This window comes from Trichomycterus rosablanca, chromosome 21, assembly GCF_030014385.1.
Source record: "Trichomycterus rosablanca isolate fTriRos1 chromosome 21, fTriRos1.hap1, whole genome shotgun sequence".
In the NCBI taxonomy this organism is placed as follows: domain Eukaryota; kingdom Metazoa; phylum Chordata; class Actinopteri; order Siluriformes; family Trichomycteridae; genus Trichomycterus; species Trichomycterus rosablanca.
Genome location: NC_086008.1, coordinates 4,014,778 through 4,031,288, shown reverse-complemented (window position 1 = coordinate 4,031,288; position 16,511 = coordinate 4,014,778). Strand labels below are relative to the sequence as shown.

At 42.6% G+C, this 16,511-nt stretch overlaps 1 protein-coding gene across 1 annotated transcript in view; it reads right to left on the bottom strand.

Moving 5' to 3' along the window:
* Window positions 1-6,931: 6,931 nt before the first annotated feature.
* The window catches only part of scarf2 (scavenger receptor class F, member 2), a 33,351-nt gene continuing 23,771 nt past the window's right edge, over window positions 6,932-16,511 (bottom strand). Inside the window, exons 10-11 of the mRNA XM_063017900.1 lie at window positions 9,734-9,886; window positions 6,932-8,107 (exon numbers count right to left, since the gene is read on the bottom strand). Coding sequence (XP_062873970.1) covers window positions 7,005-8,107; window positions 9,734-9,886 — 1,256 coding nt within the window. The 3' untranslated portion in view covers window positions 6,932-7,004. The remainder of the gene's footprint in view (window positions 8,108-9,733; window positions 9,887-16,511) is intronic.

Sequence of the window (16,511 nt, the reverse complement as noted above, 5' to 3'; positions counted from 1 at the left end):
ACAAGGTAACTGAGCGACCACACACGAACACGAGAACAGAAACGAAACGACAGATCTGCGTCCAGTCAGAGCAGAAAACCCCGTCTGACAAACATCAGTCTTTACAATCCTGTAACACTGTAGTATCTCATCTGGAGGAGCTTCAGATTCTGTGCAAAACAACATGAACTCGCGTTTATCCGTCATCAACGCACGTAGGTTATACTGGTAGGTTGACTTGAGTTTGACCTCGACTGACCTCTGCATCATACGATTTACTGTTTCTAAAGAATAAGAACTAAACAGAACAATAACATCCACAGAGAAACGTCACCACATGGAAATAAACAGTAAAACATTCATACATACATGATTGTACCAAATCTGAAAGCCAGTTCATTTGACACAAAATTTTAAAGAACGAGCAAAAAAAAAATATTTATATATATACGTTATATAAGCACAGCTTACAAACATTGATAATATTATTACAAAATACCTTGTCATGTAGAAAAATAACAATTATACTGTATAAAAAGGGAGGTTTGTTGTACCATAAAATAGAAAGAATCCTGATACGATCTATGACTGGATTATAATTATAATGTGATCTTGTACCCGAATAGCTTTAAAATGTGGCAAAACTAAATCCTTATTGATTCATGTAAGCTAGAACGTCAAAGATCTCACATCAAAATATGCATAGCTAAAATTTCTGAAAGAGGTTCTTAGGTTTGTTTGATGGAAATGCATCTACTTACATCTATTTACTTACAGTAACGTCCATAAAAAGATCTGAGCCCGGGCTTTTTCTCAGAACACTCTCACTCACTGTCTTATCAGCTTATCCAATTAGGGTTGCAGGGGGGTTCTGGAGCCTATCCCAGCTTTTCAATGCGCGCAAGGCACACAGTAACACCCTGGACGGGGTGCCAGTCCATCGCAGGACACACCCATTCACCTATAGGACAATTCAGTGTCTCCAATTAACCTGACTGCATGTTTTTTGGACTGTAGGAGGAAACCAGAGCTCCCGGAGGAAACCCATGCAGACACGGGGAGAACATGCAAACTCCGCACAGAAAGGACCCGGACCGCCCAACCTGGGGATCAAACCCAGGACCTTCTTGCTGTGAGGTGACAGTGCTACCCACCGAGCCACCATTATCAGGACTTAAACAGCCTGCTATTAACCATAAAAAATAACCAAATGTGACTGTTGTCGCCCTCGGCTTGCCCAGCAGGGGTTTTCGATCTGTTGGTCCTGGGTTCTGTAAAGATGCTTTGAGACGATGTCCACTGTAAAAAGCGCTATACAAATACTTTTGACTTGACTTGTTTCTTTTTTGAAGATCTGTACTTAATACATCCGACAGCAAAAATCCTTTCATATAAATTAAATATACAACATACACACAAATTCTCCTAACACGAATTACTTGTTGATGTTTATCGAGCGTGTGCCATCATTACATTTTCAGCAGTGGCTCATGCTGAAATTCGACCCTGCTGACGTTTACCACCCAGCGCTGTCACACACGTACAGTATGTTGATGTGAGGTGTCATTTCTGTCGAGTCAGTGTTACGCTGGCCTACCAAACAGGGAACCGATTATCCATTTACACCATGAACAAAGAAGCAACTGCACATTTCAGTCAACAGAGAAAAAAAACCAATCAATAACATAAGCAACTATATTAAACTGTAGACGTGGAAATGTGGATAACTTCTCAGAAAACGTCTCAGATTCAGATATTAAGATATTTTAAGCACCAGAGGAATTGGAACCAATGTCAGTTCCAAAAGCTTTATGAACCCCAGACTATCAGGCCTGTACACTATCAGGAACTCAGAAAACAGGACAGTGGTTCAAGCCCCACCAATGCTATTTTGCTACTACTGGGCCCCTGAGCAAAGGCATTGTACACTGTCACAACTGTAGGTTGCTTTAGATAAGAGTAAATGCTGTACATGAGGAGAATGAACCACTGTTAGTTGTCATCTCTATTTCTGTTTTAGGTTACAGGGATCAATTTCAGTTCCAGAAAGCCGCTCAGGTGGCGCAGCGGTAAAACACGCTAATCGAATCTCAGCTCTGCCATCCGGCTGGGCTGGGCGGCTACATGAACAACGATTGGCTGTTGTTCATCTAGGTAAGGAGCCGGATAGGGATTCCTCATAACTGAGTGAATTACAACCTCTGCTGGCTGATTGATGCTGTCTGCACAGAGTCGAGAAATAATGCTGATCAGGGTGTGGCTCTCCGTACACAAAGCTGATCGCCATATGAACTCGCCTCGTGCGGGTGAAAAGATGCAGTCGGTACTGCTCGTGTGTCAGTTCGCTCTCCTTAATCTGAGCAGGGGTCAGCTCTAGTGGAGAGAAAGCATAACGCAATCGGCTAAAACTGGGGAGAAAATGCATAACTTGTATAATTCTACTGTATATAAGCTTAATCAAATGTAAACCATTGTAAGACAGTCAGGAGGTAGCTCAGCCTTGGGCAACGTAATGGTGAGTAAACTGGTGTAGAAACTGGCACATACTGCATATTTATCCTACTGGATTAGGCACCTAAATTATAGTAAGCACCACTGGACGAGAAATGATTATCTAGAGAATTTAGCTAAAGGAACACCGAGAGCTCAATAAGTAACCCACACAGAACCCCAAAACGATCACCAGCTCAGTTTGTTCCCCGGTGCTCCTCTTTCTGTCCGTTCTCCCCACAAACGCTGCAGCAGACTTGTTTGTGTAAGTGTAACGCGACACCATGGTTCAGTCTCCTGCCAGGACGTGGCCTGTTGTCCACATGCTGAGACTGGAGCTGAGGCAACAAAAACCTCACATTGAGATCCGCTGCTAAAGAAAGCTTCTTTACCACTGGAAAAGCCAGACTGTTTTAAAATTTAACAACGCTAGACATAACAACTGCCTTTGATGGTGTTAACGAGTCAGGCTAATGGGACGAGAAGCTAAAATCACTGGTCACCCCCCAAAAAAACCTTATTTTAGACTTTGCTGATGCTGCTACTTTCTTTGTTACTCAAAACCAAACTGTAGGCTGATAAGTATTAGGCACAATAAGGTGGACAGATCTTTGGAAAAGCACCTAAATTCCCCCACCCTTAGGGAAATACCATCTTAATCATTCTATAAATGAGTTAAAGTACTAAGCGAAATTATTTCTACTCCGAAATGCTCCAGGATAAGAAGTGATTAGAGTTGAAGTCTCACATCTGTCGCTACTGCTGAAGAAAACTCACTTTTATCATGCACATACATGCACATGCCCCTCCGAGACACGCAGCTTCCACCAACCAGCGGCGGATTCTCACGCAGAGCCGCATCGCGTACGGAGAGTCGCAACCAAGAAACTCACATCGACCTTCCCTTCCTCAGACAGGTCTAATTGTTTGGTATCGCAGCTGAGAATGGAACACACAGCAGTGGTGAGCTAATGTTCTAGACTGCTTCACCACCCGAGCAACCAGATTTATTTATTTATTTATTTATTCATGTTTTGTCCCAATCTAGTCGTATCCAATCACCCAACTGCATTACACTTTCTCTTTACTGATGCTGATCTCCACTGCTGATTAAGGAGAGCGGGACCGCACGAAGCGAGTTCATATGCGGATCAGCTTTGTGTACGGAGAGCCACACCCTGATCAACACATTATTCCCCGACTTTGTGCAGGCGCCATCAATCAGCCAGCAGAGGTCGTAATGGCATCAGTTATGAGGAGTCACCGTCCTGATCCCACCCTGTATAAACAACAGCCAATCGTTGTTCATGTAGGCGCCCAGCCCAGGCCCTGTCGAGTTCGAAAGGTCAGCTCTGGTGTGCTAGCGTGTTTTACCGCTGCGCCACCTGAGCGGCAATTTATTAATGTTTTGACATAATAAAAAGACCCGTTGAGAAAGTTAAAGTTTAAAGCTTATAGAAAAAGCAGCTAAATCCACTGTGTGCATTTAAATAAGGATTCTCAATGACAGTTCCTGATAGAACCAATAAAAACTTTGACCTCATGTTGGGCTTTACTTTTAAAGCTGGTTTCTTACGACTTCATTGGCAAAAGATTGGTGAGACAAATTTGGAATTCCACTAAAAACAAATGCATCTAAGTTCACTGAGCACCCAGTTCTCCTAAAGGTCCATTGATGGGTAACAGTATTATGTAGAATTATGTCTACCTTAAGGTGTATGCATATGCCAGTGTTACGATTCATGCAAATAATAAAAGCAACTAAAATCCCTCTTATTAATAGTAAAAGCACTCCTAGAAAGGGGCCCATTATGGATCTTTGAATGAGTATCAGTTTTTGATAAAACAGTTACTTCTTTCTTTAAACAAAAGAAATGTCCACTAAACAAAGAAAACCAATTCTACCTATACCCATTCTGTCTTATACCCAAAGACTTTAATCTGCATTGTCACTTTACTGTCTTGGATGTTAATATCGGGACCTATATTTTTTATATTTTACGACTGTGTAAATATATTTTGCATTTTAGTGTGTTTATTCAATTCTTATACAGTATTTTTCATATATTTTACGTTTAGTGTTAATTTAATGTTTATTGCTGCACCATGGGTCTGAGAGAAACATAATTTAAATCCTCTGTATGTCCTGTACATACTGCAGTATTGACAATAAAGCAGACTTTGACATATAACTGAAATCTTTGGAATTGTTTTGTTCGAGGTCATGCTAATAGGAGAAGCAGCTAAAAACACCGCTAGGTAAATGGGGTTTCTTCAGGGTTCTTGGGACAGATAGCAGCTTTTCCTTCTTGTTAAGGAACCAAAAACCTACACATAGCATTAGCTTCAATTGCTAATGCTAACTCATTGATGACAGAACAACTGGCTTTAAAACTAAATTCTCGATGTAGCTTAAGTCTTTGGAGGAGTTAGTTCTTTACACTAATAACAAAAACAGCTAAAACCACAGTGTACATTCCTAAAACGGCTCTTTGGAGAGATAGCAGTTTTTGGTAAAACTAGCAACACCTTTAACGTTACACTGGCTTCTGCTGCTGTTAACAGCATTATGATACTGAGAAACAAGACTTAATTTAATTAAAGTATTAAAGCATTTGGATTTTTTCCCAATCTGCCAGGCTTACTTGGAGATGTTTGTGATTCATACTGATGACGAAGCAGCTAAACTAACTGTGCTCTTAAAAATTTCTCATGGGGTCATTGTTTTTCTAACAGTTCTTGATAGAACCATCATTACGTTCATGGAGGACATGAAGTTCTCACATCAGGCTCTGTTGCTGACGTTAACAACTTTCCTTTCACAAAATGTAGACATATTTATGTTGGAGAGACCAGGGACAATTCTACTTCTTGTAACTTTTCCTTTTCCTTTAGAGCAGTGATCCACAACCCTTTTTGATATAAATTCATGGACCGGTGGGGGCGGGAGGATCTAAAATAGAACTACACCGCTCACAAATGAGCTTTCTTCCGCTACAACAAGACGCTGCTCCCACCTGGGGGTGATAAGAGACGATAAACACCCGTGTGTCGGAAATGGAAGCGATGTTTTCATTGCTGATGTAGCGATCTCTAATTATTTATTCTTACTGTGCGGCCCAGTGGTTGGGGACCACTGCTTTAGGGAAGCAGGCGCGGATTTTAGTTCTGAAACCTGTGTTTGGGAACATCAGGTGTGTTTTCACTGGATTTTAATCCCAGAAACTTCATCCATGAAAAATAAATACATCATGTCATTAATCAGAAAGCTTGATTGATGCTCCTCATAATTTGCTTTGTTGTGTTTACTGCAGTCAAGACACGTGACATGCGAATGAGTCCACCTACAGCTGGTTTGCATATGTTTTTAGCAAGTGAAAAGTTTAAACCTTCAAATCAGGAGCTTCATACACTGATCAGCCATAACATTAAAACCACCTCCTTGTTTTCTACACACACTGTCCATTTTATCAGCTCTACTTACCATAGAAGCACTTTGTAGTTCTACAATTACTGACTGTAGTTCATCTGTTTCTCTGCATGCTTTGTTAGCCCCCTTTCATGCTGTTCTTTAATGGTCAGGACCCCCACAGGACCACCACAGAGCAGGTATTATTTAGGTGGTGGATCATTCTCATTCAACTAGGTAGGAGTGTCTAATAGAGTGGACAGTGAGTGGACACGGTATTAAAAAACTCCAGCAGCGCTGCTGTGTCTGATCCACTCATACCAGCACAACACACACTAACACACCACCACCATGTCAGTGTCACTGCAGTGCTGAGAATGACCCACCAACTAAATAATACCTGCTCTGTGGTGGTCCTGACCATTGAAGAACAGGGTGAAAGAAGGATAAAACAGTATGTAGAGAAACAGATGGACTACAGTCAGTAATTGTAAAACTACAAAGTGCTTCTATATGGTAAGTGGAGCTGATAAAATGGACAGTGAGTGTAGAAACAAGGAGGTGGTTTTAATGTTATGGCTCATCGTGTACTTGGTAAAAGTTTATAGACGTCAACACTGGATGAATATTAAGTGCTGCTTGCATCACACCACTGATTAAAGATTAAAGTACCATTTAAGCAAATACGTTTTAACTAATTATTAAAAATTGGCATTTTGGTAACAAAACTAAACAAAATGAAGCTTTTTGGATGTTTTTGTATAACCGAAAACAATTTACAGAATATAGTGGTAAATGTAGAAATAGTATTATATAAAATAAGCTTATTACATCATTTTAAATTCAGGTAACCCTATAGAATCATTCAATCCTATTTAAAACTGTACACGCTGCACAACCGTCCAGTTAAAAACACAATATTTTACCAGGAACTGTTTCTTTTCCACTTGAAGACTGGCATGTCTTGGACTTCAAAAGCGCTGAAACTAAATCCTTCAGAAGAAGATTAATAACCATCCAACCATCCAACCACTTAATAAACATTAGACGACCGTGTTGTTTATAAAGGCTTCATTCACTACAGGCAGACACTGTGTGTTCAGCCTGACATCTCCACATTCGTTGTCTATTTGATTATCTGAGGTGGCATAATCGCCGTCTTTGGTGTGGTCTTAGGTTCCATCTCCGTCGTAGCCTCCTTTCCTCGCTTTCTGGGTGGCTTTTTAATCGGTGTTTTCTTTGGTGTGGGTTCTCCAGCATCTCCTACCTGGGTCCCGTTTAAGGCCGGCTTTCCTGGAGTCTGGGGCTCAGGAGTGGTGGAGTCCGTTACAGGAGCCACCATCTTTTGAAGGTTGGTTGAAGTCGGTATGAGGGGTTTGTTTGCTGCAGCGACTGATCTCTTGGCCTTCTGGGGTGGTGTCGGCTTCTCCCGGTTTGCCTGGGGGGTCGACATACCGTTGGGTTTGACTCCAACAGTGAGGCCTTCATTTCGGTTCAGGCTCTGGGTTTTTTCTTTCAACTGGGCAGCGAGAAGAGTGGCGGCCTCTGAATGTATATTAGGCGGGATGATCTTTGGGCTCTTGGGTGGTTCTTTGGTGGTGTCACTTGCTTTCCTGTCCAAGTGGAAATTTCCGATCTTCTTTAAGGCATTCTGAACGGCTCCGTTGATGTGGTCGATCGGATCTGAAGCCATGTGGGATTTGGTCTTGCTTGGAGACTCATTTTTCTGATCAGCTTTCTTGCTCGACTTGTCCTTGGATCGATGTCTCTCCTCCTTCTTTCCAGAACCCTCTGTCGAAGGCATTTCTTTGGGTGGAGATGGTGCCGGACCCTTTTCTGACTGGTTGGCACCAGAGGTCCCGTGGATCCAAGACACTTTCGGCTTGGTGGAAGGGTCTGGCGGTCGGGGTTTGGTCTTCTCTGAGGATGGAGCCTTGTCAGGTTTGGCTTCAGTCACACTGCCACTGTCCTCATCCTCTTTAGAATGCTTAGAGAGGCGAGCGATTCGGGCATAGAGGGCCCCCATGGCTGACTCCGAGCCGCTGGTGGAGCTCTCGCTGTCTGTTGACTTCAATAAGGGCTGCTCACTGCCGTCGTTGACTGGCTGCTTCGTGGTCGTTTTCGTGTCTTTAAAAGACGCATATTCTTTAGCATCGTCCTCGCTAACGGCTACTACGCTCTCTGGAGTGCCATTAGGACTTGGTCTGGCATTTCCCTCGTTTATGGTATCTGGGTGAAACATGAGAGAAGAAAGTAAAGGATAAGAGATCTGTATTTGGACTAGAAAATAAAAAGAGGCATGAGTAGTTGGTTAGAAAGTCTGCCAATAGGTAAGCAGGTACAGTAGGTATGTACACTGATAAGTAGTTTGTAGGTAGTTAGAAAGAATGCCAGGTACAGTACCATTTTCCAGGTTGGTGCAGAAGGAAGGTAGGCAGGCATGAACACAGGTGTAGTTGGTATGCTGGTTGGTTGGTAAGTTAAGTAGGCAGGTAGTTAAATAAGTAGGTAAGTTACCATTTTCCAGGTTGGTGCAGAAGGAAGGTAGGCAGGCATGAACACAGGTGTAGTTGGTATGCTGGTTGGTTGGTAAGTTAAGTAGGCAGGTAGTTAAATAAGTAGGTAAGTTACCATTTTCCAGGTTGGTGCAAAAGGGAGGTAGGCAGGCATGAACGCTGGTGTAGTTGGTATGCTGGTTGGTTGGTAAGTTAAGTAGGCAGGTAGGTAAATAAGTAGATAAGTTTGGTAGGTAGGTAGGCATGAACGCAGGTGTATTTGGTATGCTGGTTGGTAAGTTAAGTAGGCAGGTAGGTAAATAAGTAGGTAAGTTTGGTAGGTAGGCAGGCATGAACGCTGGTTTAGTTGGTATGCTGGTTGGTTAGTTAGTTAGGCACGTAGGTATACAGACTTGGTAGATCGGTAGGCTGGTTGAAATCTTGTTTAGTTAGGTTAAGTAAGTAAGTAGGCAGAAAAGTTGGGAAGCCAGATAGATATGTTCCTTTGATTATGTAGGAAAGTAAATCCATAGGAAGGCAGGTAGGTAGGTAGGTAGGCAGGCATGATTGCAAGTGTAGTTGGTGTGCTGGTTGGTAAGTTAAGTAGGCAGGTAGGTATACAGGTTTGGTAGGAAATAATTTATTTAGTTATGTGCAGTGGGTAGGTAAGGAAGGAAGATGGGTTATAAAGGTAGTGTTGGTAGGTTTGGTAGGCACATCACTGGCAGATCACGCATATAAAATAGATTTTTTATAACATTAGCTTGGCATCCAACAGTAGAAGAAGCCAAGTAAAGGGGCATTATATGGCAATTTATTAAACATGGGAAAAAGATCTGCCTACACTGCCTGTATTCTTCCCTAAGCGAGGTTTAGATGGTTTATTTTAACTACTGAGTAATCTAATAGTCTGTTTTAGACGTATAAAACTGCTATCGCTTTTTGCTTTTCAGGGTCTGTTAAAAAAATTCCTCAAACATTACATGTTACTGTACGAACAACAGCCTGGGGACGGTTCCTGTGTGGTTTTAACCATCAGACCAAATTGCTCCGAAAAAAAACAAAACAATTGTTATCCCCCACCAGGCTCAAGCATTCACACAAAACATGATTCATGACTTGGCTGTTTCCCACCGCTGCCTTGGCTGTTCATGCCATTTCCTGTTTGTATTTCCATGTTGCTCACCCTGCACACATGCCCCACAGGTCCGGCATTACCACACCAGCGAGTCTGTCTCCACAGCGGCTCTTTATCAGACCGGGTCAGCCCTAAAATTGTTCTGAGACTACTTACTGGACTCCCTAATGTATTTTTTTCTTCCACTGACCGAACAGTTGGCTCGATTAGCTGGTGACTTACCTTCATGTGGTACGCAGTAAACTGGACCGTCCTCGGTCGTCTCGAAAGAGGAGAAAGACTCCTGGGAGGACCAGGATGGGGTCGGGTGCTCGGCAGCAGAGGGGGGCTCGATGAAGCTGCAGTTGAAGGTATTCTCAGGGTCATGACGGGACACTAAACATTTGGAGGAAAAAAGAAACATTTGCAGGGGTCAGGATGGGCAGGCGTGTGGAATTCCTGGTTTGAGCAGATTTAAGGGTTCTTTTAGGGTTCTTGTACAGGAGGTCACGTTTAATTATTGAGCTGTTTCAGCCACAACTATTGCTAACAGGACGGACTCAGACCAACCACGACCTCTACAGCTTCTTTTCCCAGGATATCACCCTCCTAAACTGCTGCACATGCACTTTAACACACTTGCTGTATGTACATATGCATCATCTGTATACACCGATCAGCCATAACATTAAAACCACCTTCTTGTTTCTACACTCACTGTCCATTTTATCAGCTCCACTTACCATATAGAAGCACTTTGTAGTTCTACAATTACTGACTGTAGTCCATCTGTTTCTCTGCATGCTTTGTTAGCCCCCTTTAATGCTGTTCTTCAATGGTCAGGACCCCCACAGGACCACCACAGAGCAGGTATTATTTGGGTGGTGGATCATTCTCAGCACTGCAGTGACACTGACATGGTGGTGGTGTGTTAGTGTGTGTTGTGCTGGTATGAGTGGATCAGACACAGCAGCGCTGCTGGAGTTTTTAAACACCTCACTGTCACTGCTAGACTGAGAATAGTCCACCAACCAAAAATATCCAGCCAACAGCGCCCCGTGGGCAGCGTCCTGTGACCACTGATGAAGGTCTAGAAGATGACCGACTCAAACAGCAGCAATAGATGAGCGATCGTCTCTGACTTTACATCTACAAGGTGGACCAACCAAGTAGGAGTGTCTAATAGAGTGGACAGTGAGTGGACATGGTAATTAAAAACTCCAGCAGCGCTGCTGTGTCTGATCCACTCATACCAGCACAACACACACTAACACACCACCACCATGTCAGTGTCACTGCAGTGCTGAAAATGATCCACCACCTAAATAATACCTGCTCTGTGGGGGTCCTGACCATTGAAGAACAGCATGAAAGCAGGTTAAAAAGGTATGTAGAGAAACAGATGGACTACAGTCAGTAAGTGTAGAACTACAAAGTGCTTCTATATGGTAAGAGGAGCTGATAAAATGGACAGTGAAACAAGGAGGCGGTTTTAATGTTATGGCTGATCAGTGTAAGTTGCACAGATATGGGCATGTATTTTATATATGAAATTTTTATGTATGTACTTGTATTACATGTGCGTATGGGGTAACTGCGTACAGAAGAAGAAATACGCTGGTTTAAGTTTAAGTTTAAGTTGTTTGTCAGGTTTCGTCATCACTGGATGAGAAGTTTGTTTAGTTCGGGCCTCTAAACTAAACGTAGGGCAGAGTGTGTTTTTCATGGCCCGAATTCCCTCTCCTCTCCATCCTGGTGGTTGATATTGTTTTCTGCTGACCTAGAGAAGAAGGGCAGATGTGGGACGCCTGTGGTTTATCCTAAACATCTGCTTTCAGACAGGAAGAGCTAGAGAAGATGCTAATCACTCGAGCCCGGCCTGTTTATAGTTCCCCGACATCTGAATCAAACTAGACCGCCTTTTATTTCAACTTTCCGTGGAGGCTCCGCGTCGGATCTGTGAAACGAACGAGTCCTTCTGAAAAGCACCTCCATTAAAATTCAGTTTCAAGACTTTGAGAAGAAACTGGCCTTAAAATAAGAACAAAAAACATACTGGCATGACGTGGCATGACAAGGCTGGCAGAAAGAGGAGAAGTAACCATTACACAACATATTCTGTTCACTTTCTTTCAAATTAGTATTCAAATGACTTTTAATTGTTGTAAGGTTTTTACTTATTTTTTACATCTATTTTTTTTTTATCTACACTCACAAGTCAAAAAATGGTGAGGCGAAGGGACTACAGTGACCACAGTCCATCAAAGCCTTCTGTATATGAGGCTGCATAGTTGGATGCCAGTCAATGTGCCCATGCCAACCCCCTTGTCCACTGTTAAAATCTACAATGCACACAGGCATTTTCCCTTTTTTATTTCTGCATTTTCTTCCAATTTATCGTAGTCAATTTGTCTTCCGCTGCTGGGGGATCCCTGATTGCAGTCGAGGTGGGTATATTGCTGCTCACGCCTCCTTCGACCCACACGCAGCCCTTTTTCACCCATGCACTCTGCACGGGCGCCTCTCTATCTGCTAATCAGGGTCCTCACACAGCTTTTGAAGACCCCATCCACATTGTCAGGTCATCCCGCCCTAGCAGAAACGTGTCTGCCGCAGGCACTGCCAATTATGCCTCGCTAGATGGCGCCCAGCCGACCGGTGGCAACACCAAGTTTCAAACAGAGGAGTTCAGAATCTTGACGCTGGTGTGCTAGAGAAATATCCCGCTGCACCACCTGGGCGCCTATTCTTTATATCGTATATATTTCCTTTTGCGCTACATGTACGTTTGTATGTGATGCTTCTGCTGTAACACTGTAATTTCTCTTCGAGGATCAATAAAGTAATCAATCAATCAATCAGTTAATAAAAGGGTGCCCATGTTTCCCATGCACAAGTGTACAAACATTCCTCTGCACTTCAATGCAGGCAAACAGCCTTGTTGACACACCGATGCACTCGTTTCCCCCCACATTCACATGGCTGGCATGTATACAGCAGGAATGCCACACAGTAAAGTGGCATGACATGCTCGTGAGGGCTAAGCACTAGCAAACTGAGGGTATTGTTCCTGCAGTGCTGGTGAAAGACCGACAACTGCAGGACTCGGATCCTCTCACAGAGCAAAGATGATTCCAGACTGGCCTCGACGCTGTTACTAAACCACTGCTGCTATCCCAGTTCCACAGAAGTGCATTCCTGACACGTCCAGCCTGCACTGAACCACACAGCTGTCTATAAGAGATCTCTGGAGATACCAGCTAGAGAGTCAGACCAGCAATATTTCAACCAATCGAGACATAACTGGTGTCAACGATTTGCTTCCTTCTCTTCAAACTATAGCTTAGCACCAAAAAGCTAACAAGTTACAGCAGTCTGAGCTGCACTGAAAGCTTTACATGCTTGTACACTGAAATGTACACATTGTACATTTGGTCACTTCCTGTTTGAAACCCTCCCAGCCCCCACAGCCCTGGAATGCATGGTGTGCTAGAGTAACTGTGAGGGTACAGTTACAAAAACCAGAGAGAAGAGCAGAAAACAGGGGAAAAGAGGCAAAGTTCACTACAGTGAGCAGCACACAGGGAACACTGAGCTACGAGAAAAAATAATGGGAAGACAAAAAATTAAATAAACCTAATAAAATTTAAGAAAGAAAGAAAGAAAAGAAAGACAAAAAAGAAAAAAATAATCTATTATATAGGCAGATACACAGCATTAAAGAAAAAGCAGTGAAAAGAAATAAGAGAAGAGACCGAAATAAATATGAAAAATAAAATAGTAATAAATAAAAAAGGAAAAACACAAATACAAAAATAAACTGAGGGGAAAAATAAAAAGTAAATGCAGAGGTCAACAGTACAGACAAAAGGGAAAAAAAAGCAAAGAAAGAAAGAAAGAAGGGAAGACAAGAAAGAAAGAATAAATAATAAATAATATAAGCAGATACACAGCATTAAAGAAGAAGTAGTGAAAAGAAATAAGAGAAGAGACTGAAATAAATATAAAAAATAAAATAGTAATAAATACAAAAAAGGAAAAACATAAAGACAAAAAGAAACTGAAGAGAAAAATAAAAAGAAAATGCAGAAGACAAAAAAAAAAAAACTATCGGCAAATAATGAAGAGTATGCACACAAAAATAGAGAAAGATAGGTTATGCATAAAAAGACAACAAAGAAAACAACAAAATACAAAAAATAAAAATAAAAAAGATAAAAAATACAAGCAAAAATATGCAAATGTCCAGAAATAAAAAATCAAGGGAAATAAATTTATTCAGGAAATAAAAGAAATACAGTGGGGAAAAAAAGTAAGTAAAAATGTATAAAGAAAGTTAAACAGTTTGGATATAAAATCCTTCCGTTTCCTCACATGGTACTTTGTTTTTCATGTAATCATGCAGTAATCTGGTTTGCACACTTTTATTTTCAGCTGATAAAATAAACAGGGTTTTTTTTTCTCTTGAAACTGCGGCCGAACACGACTTCAGCGTGATGAACGACTGAAACGCTGACGTTAAGACGTTTCGCTTTAAAACTTCGGTCGCACTGAAAAATGCCATCTTTTATTGCCCTTGGCTCCGTATTTGTTTGACTTTTTCTGGGTTTGTGCAGCTTGAGAGGTTTTTATTGAAACGTTCTGGAGTTCGTCCTCGGCCGGCCAACAAAGATATTATTGTTTGGGGGAGGATTTTCACTCAGCCTGTATGAAGACGACTCGCTGATGCGGTGGATTAGTGAGGAAGCACGTGTCTGCCGTCTGGACGCGACTGGCAAAGAGGCGACTTTATAACCAGTCCTGACTCATGACTGTGTGTCACTGCGGGTTTAAATGTTATTACTCATGAGCAATTCTTTTAATTATTATGTATTTTACTAGAGAATAGTGCAGCAAAACAGCACAGAAAATACAGTTAACAATCCTTAGTACCCTGTAATTCTGGTCAGGGTTGCAGTGGTTTCAGAGCTTATGCTGAATCAGGGGGCACAATGTGTATTTAAAACACAAAGCAACTTACATTTATGACCGAATACTGTTCAAACAATTGAGGGTTAAGGGCCTTGCTCAGGGGGCCCAACTACGGCAACTCGGTAGTGGTGGGGCTTTAACCACCAACCTTCTAATTCCTAGTCCAGTACCTTAACCACTGCCCCATCACACAGCATCACACAATCACTTACTGACACTCTTTAAGACTTTAGGGCTCATTAGGGGGCAGGACAGACTTTCCACCTGATACACATGTTATGATGAGAACATGCTTAAGTCCACACACATAATAACCAGAGGTTGAGTAGATCAAAGCTGGGTCTCAGCAGCTATGGGGTACCAACACCGACACTACCTGATGAACAACTGAACCATACCGAAAAAGAAAAGCCAAAACATTAAGACCACCTGCCTGATGCAGCATCAAAACAGCTGAGTCCTGAGATATCTGGTACCAAGACCAGACCACCAAGCTCCACTTACCATATAGAAGCACTTTGTAGTTCTACAATCACTGACTGTAGTCCATCTGTTTCTCTGCATGCTTTGTTAGCCCCTTTTCACCCTGTTCTTCAATGGTCAGGACCCCCACAGGACCACCACAGAGCAGGTATTATTTAGGTGGTGGATCATTCTCAGCACTGCAGTGACACTGACATGGTGGTGGTGTGTTAGTGTGTGTTGTGCTGGTATGAGTGGATCAGACACAGCAGCGCTGCTGGAGTTTTTAAATACCATGTCCACTCACTGTCCACTCTATTAGACACTCCTACCTAGTTGGTCCATCTTGTAGATGTAAAGTCAGAGGCAATCGCTCATCTATTGCTGCTGTTGGAGTTGGTCATCTTCTAGACCTTAATCGGTGGTCACAGGACGCTGACCACGGGGCGCTGTTGGCTGGATATTTTTGGTTGGTGGACGATTCTCAGTCCAGCAGTGACAGTGAGGTGTTTAAAAACTCCAGCAGCACTGCTGTGTCTGATCCACTCATACCAGCACAACACACACTAACACACCACCACCATGTCAGTGTCACTGCAGTGCTGAGAATGACCCACCACCTAAATAATACCTGCTCTGTGGTGGTCCTGTGGGGGTCCTGACCATTGAAGAACAGCATTAAAGGGGGCTAACAAAGCACACAGAGAAACAGATGGACTACAGTCAGTAATTGTAGAACTACAAAGTGCTTCTATATGGTAAGTGGAGCTGAACTGTACTAGTTTGATATACTGCCTGAAATGAGCCGTTTCACCTCTGGTTGGGTTTCTGCACATGCACACATGTCAAAAATTAATAAATAGTTATCGTTATGGCGGCTCCAGTCTGTCAAGGTGAAGAAAAATGAAACCGCACTAGTTCAGTCCTAAAAAATCTATTCGAATATATTTGTGTGGGCACTTTTATATTCGCCTCTTCCAATATATCACAACGAATCCTGAGAATCCTGCACGGGGGTCTCGTCCTGGCAAAAGCACCAAAAGAGCTTTTGATTAAGGATCAGTCAGCAGCCGAGCTCTTCACCATAGACTTTTAAAAAAGAAACGGGGAAATGAGAGAAGAAACCAGAGCAGAAAAAGCCGGTTTTGGTTGAGAACAACAAAGACGTGCGGCACTACGTAGAGCCAAGAGCAATAAGCCAAGAACCGAGAGCATTCCATTCAAATGAAAGCAATGAAACCCTGATCGAGTGACTGTGGTTGAGTCTCCCGAGCCCGACCACGGCGCTGTGTCGCTGCGTCTGGATCAGGCAGAGGAAAGATAAGCATTAGGGGTTCGGTAGGAGTGACGTAAGGCATCATGAAGTGAGACGTGTGGCAACACACAAGACGTGAACTCTGGATCCCACAAACATGCAGTAAAAGCAAGTAAACGGATCTGGTTTATATATAACATCAGCCCGGAGCAATGAAGAGAACCACAGTGGATATTAATAATAAGGGCACGGCATCGTTAAACCCTAGCACCCTGACGAGAGGGGGTAATAACTCACTCACTTACTTAACCCCTTATCCAATCAGGGTCGTGG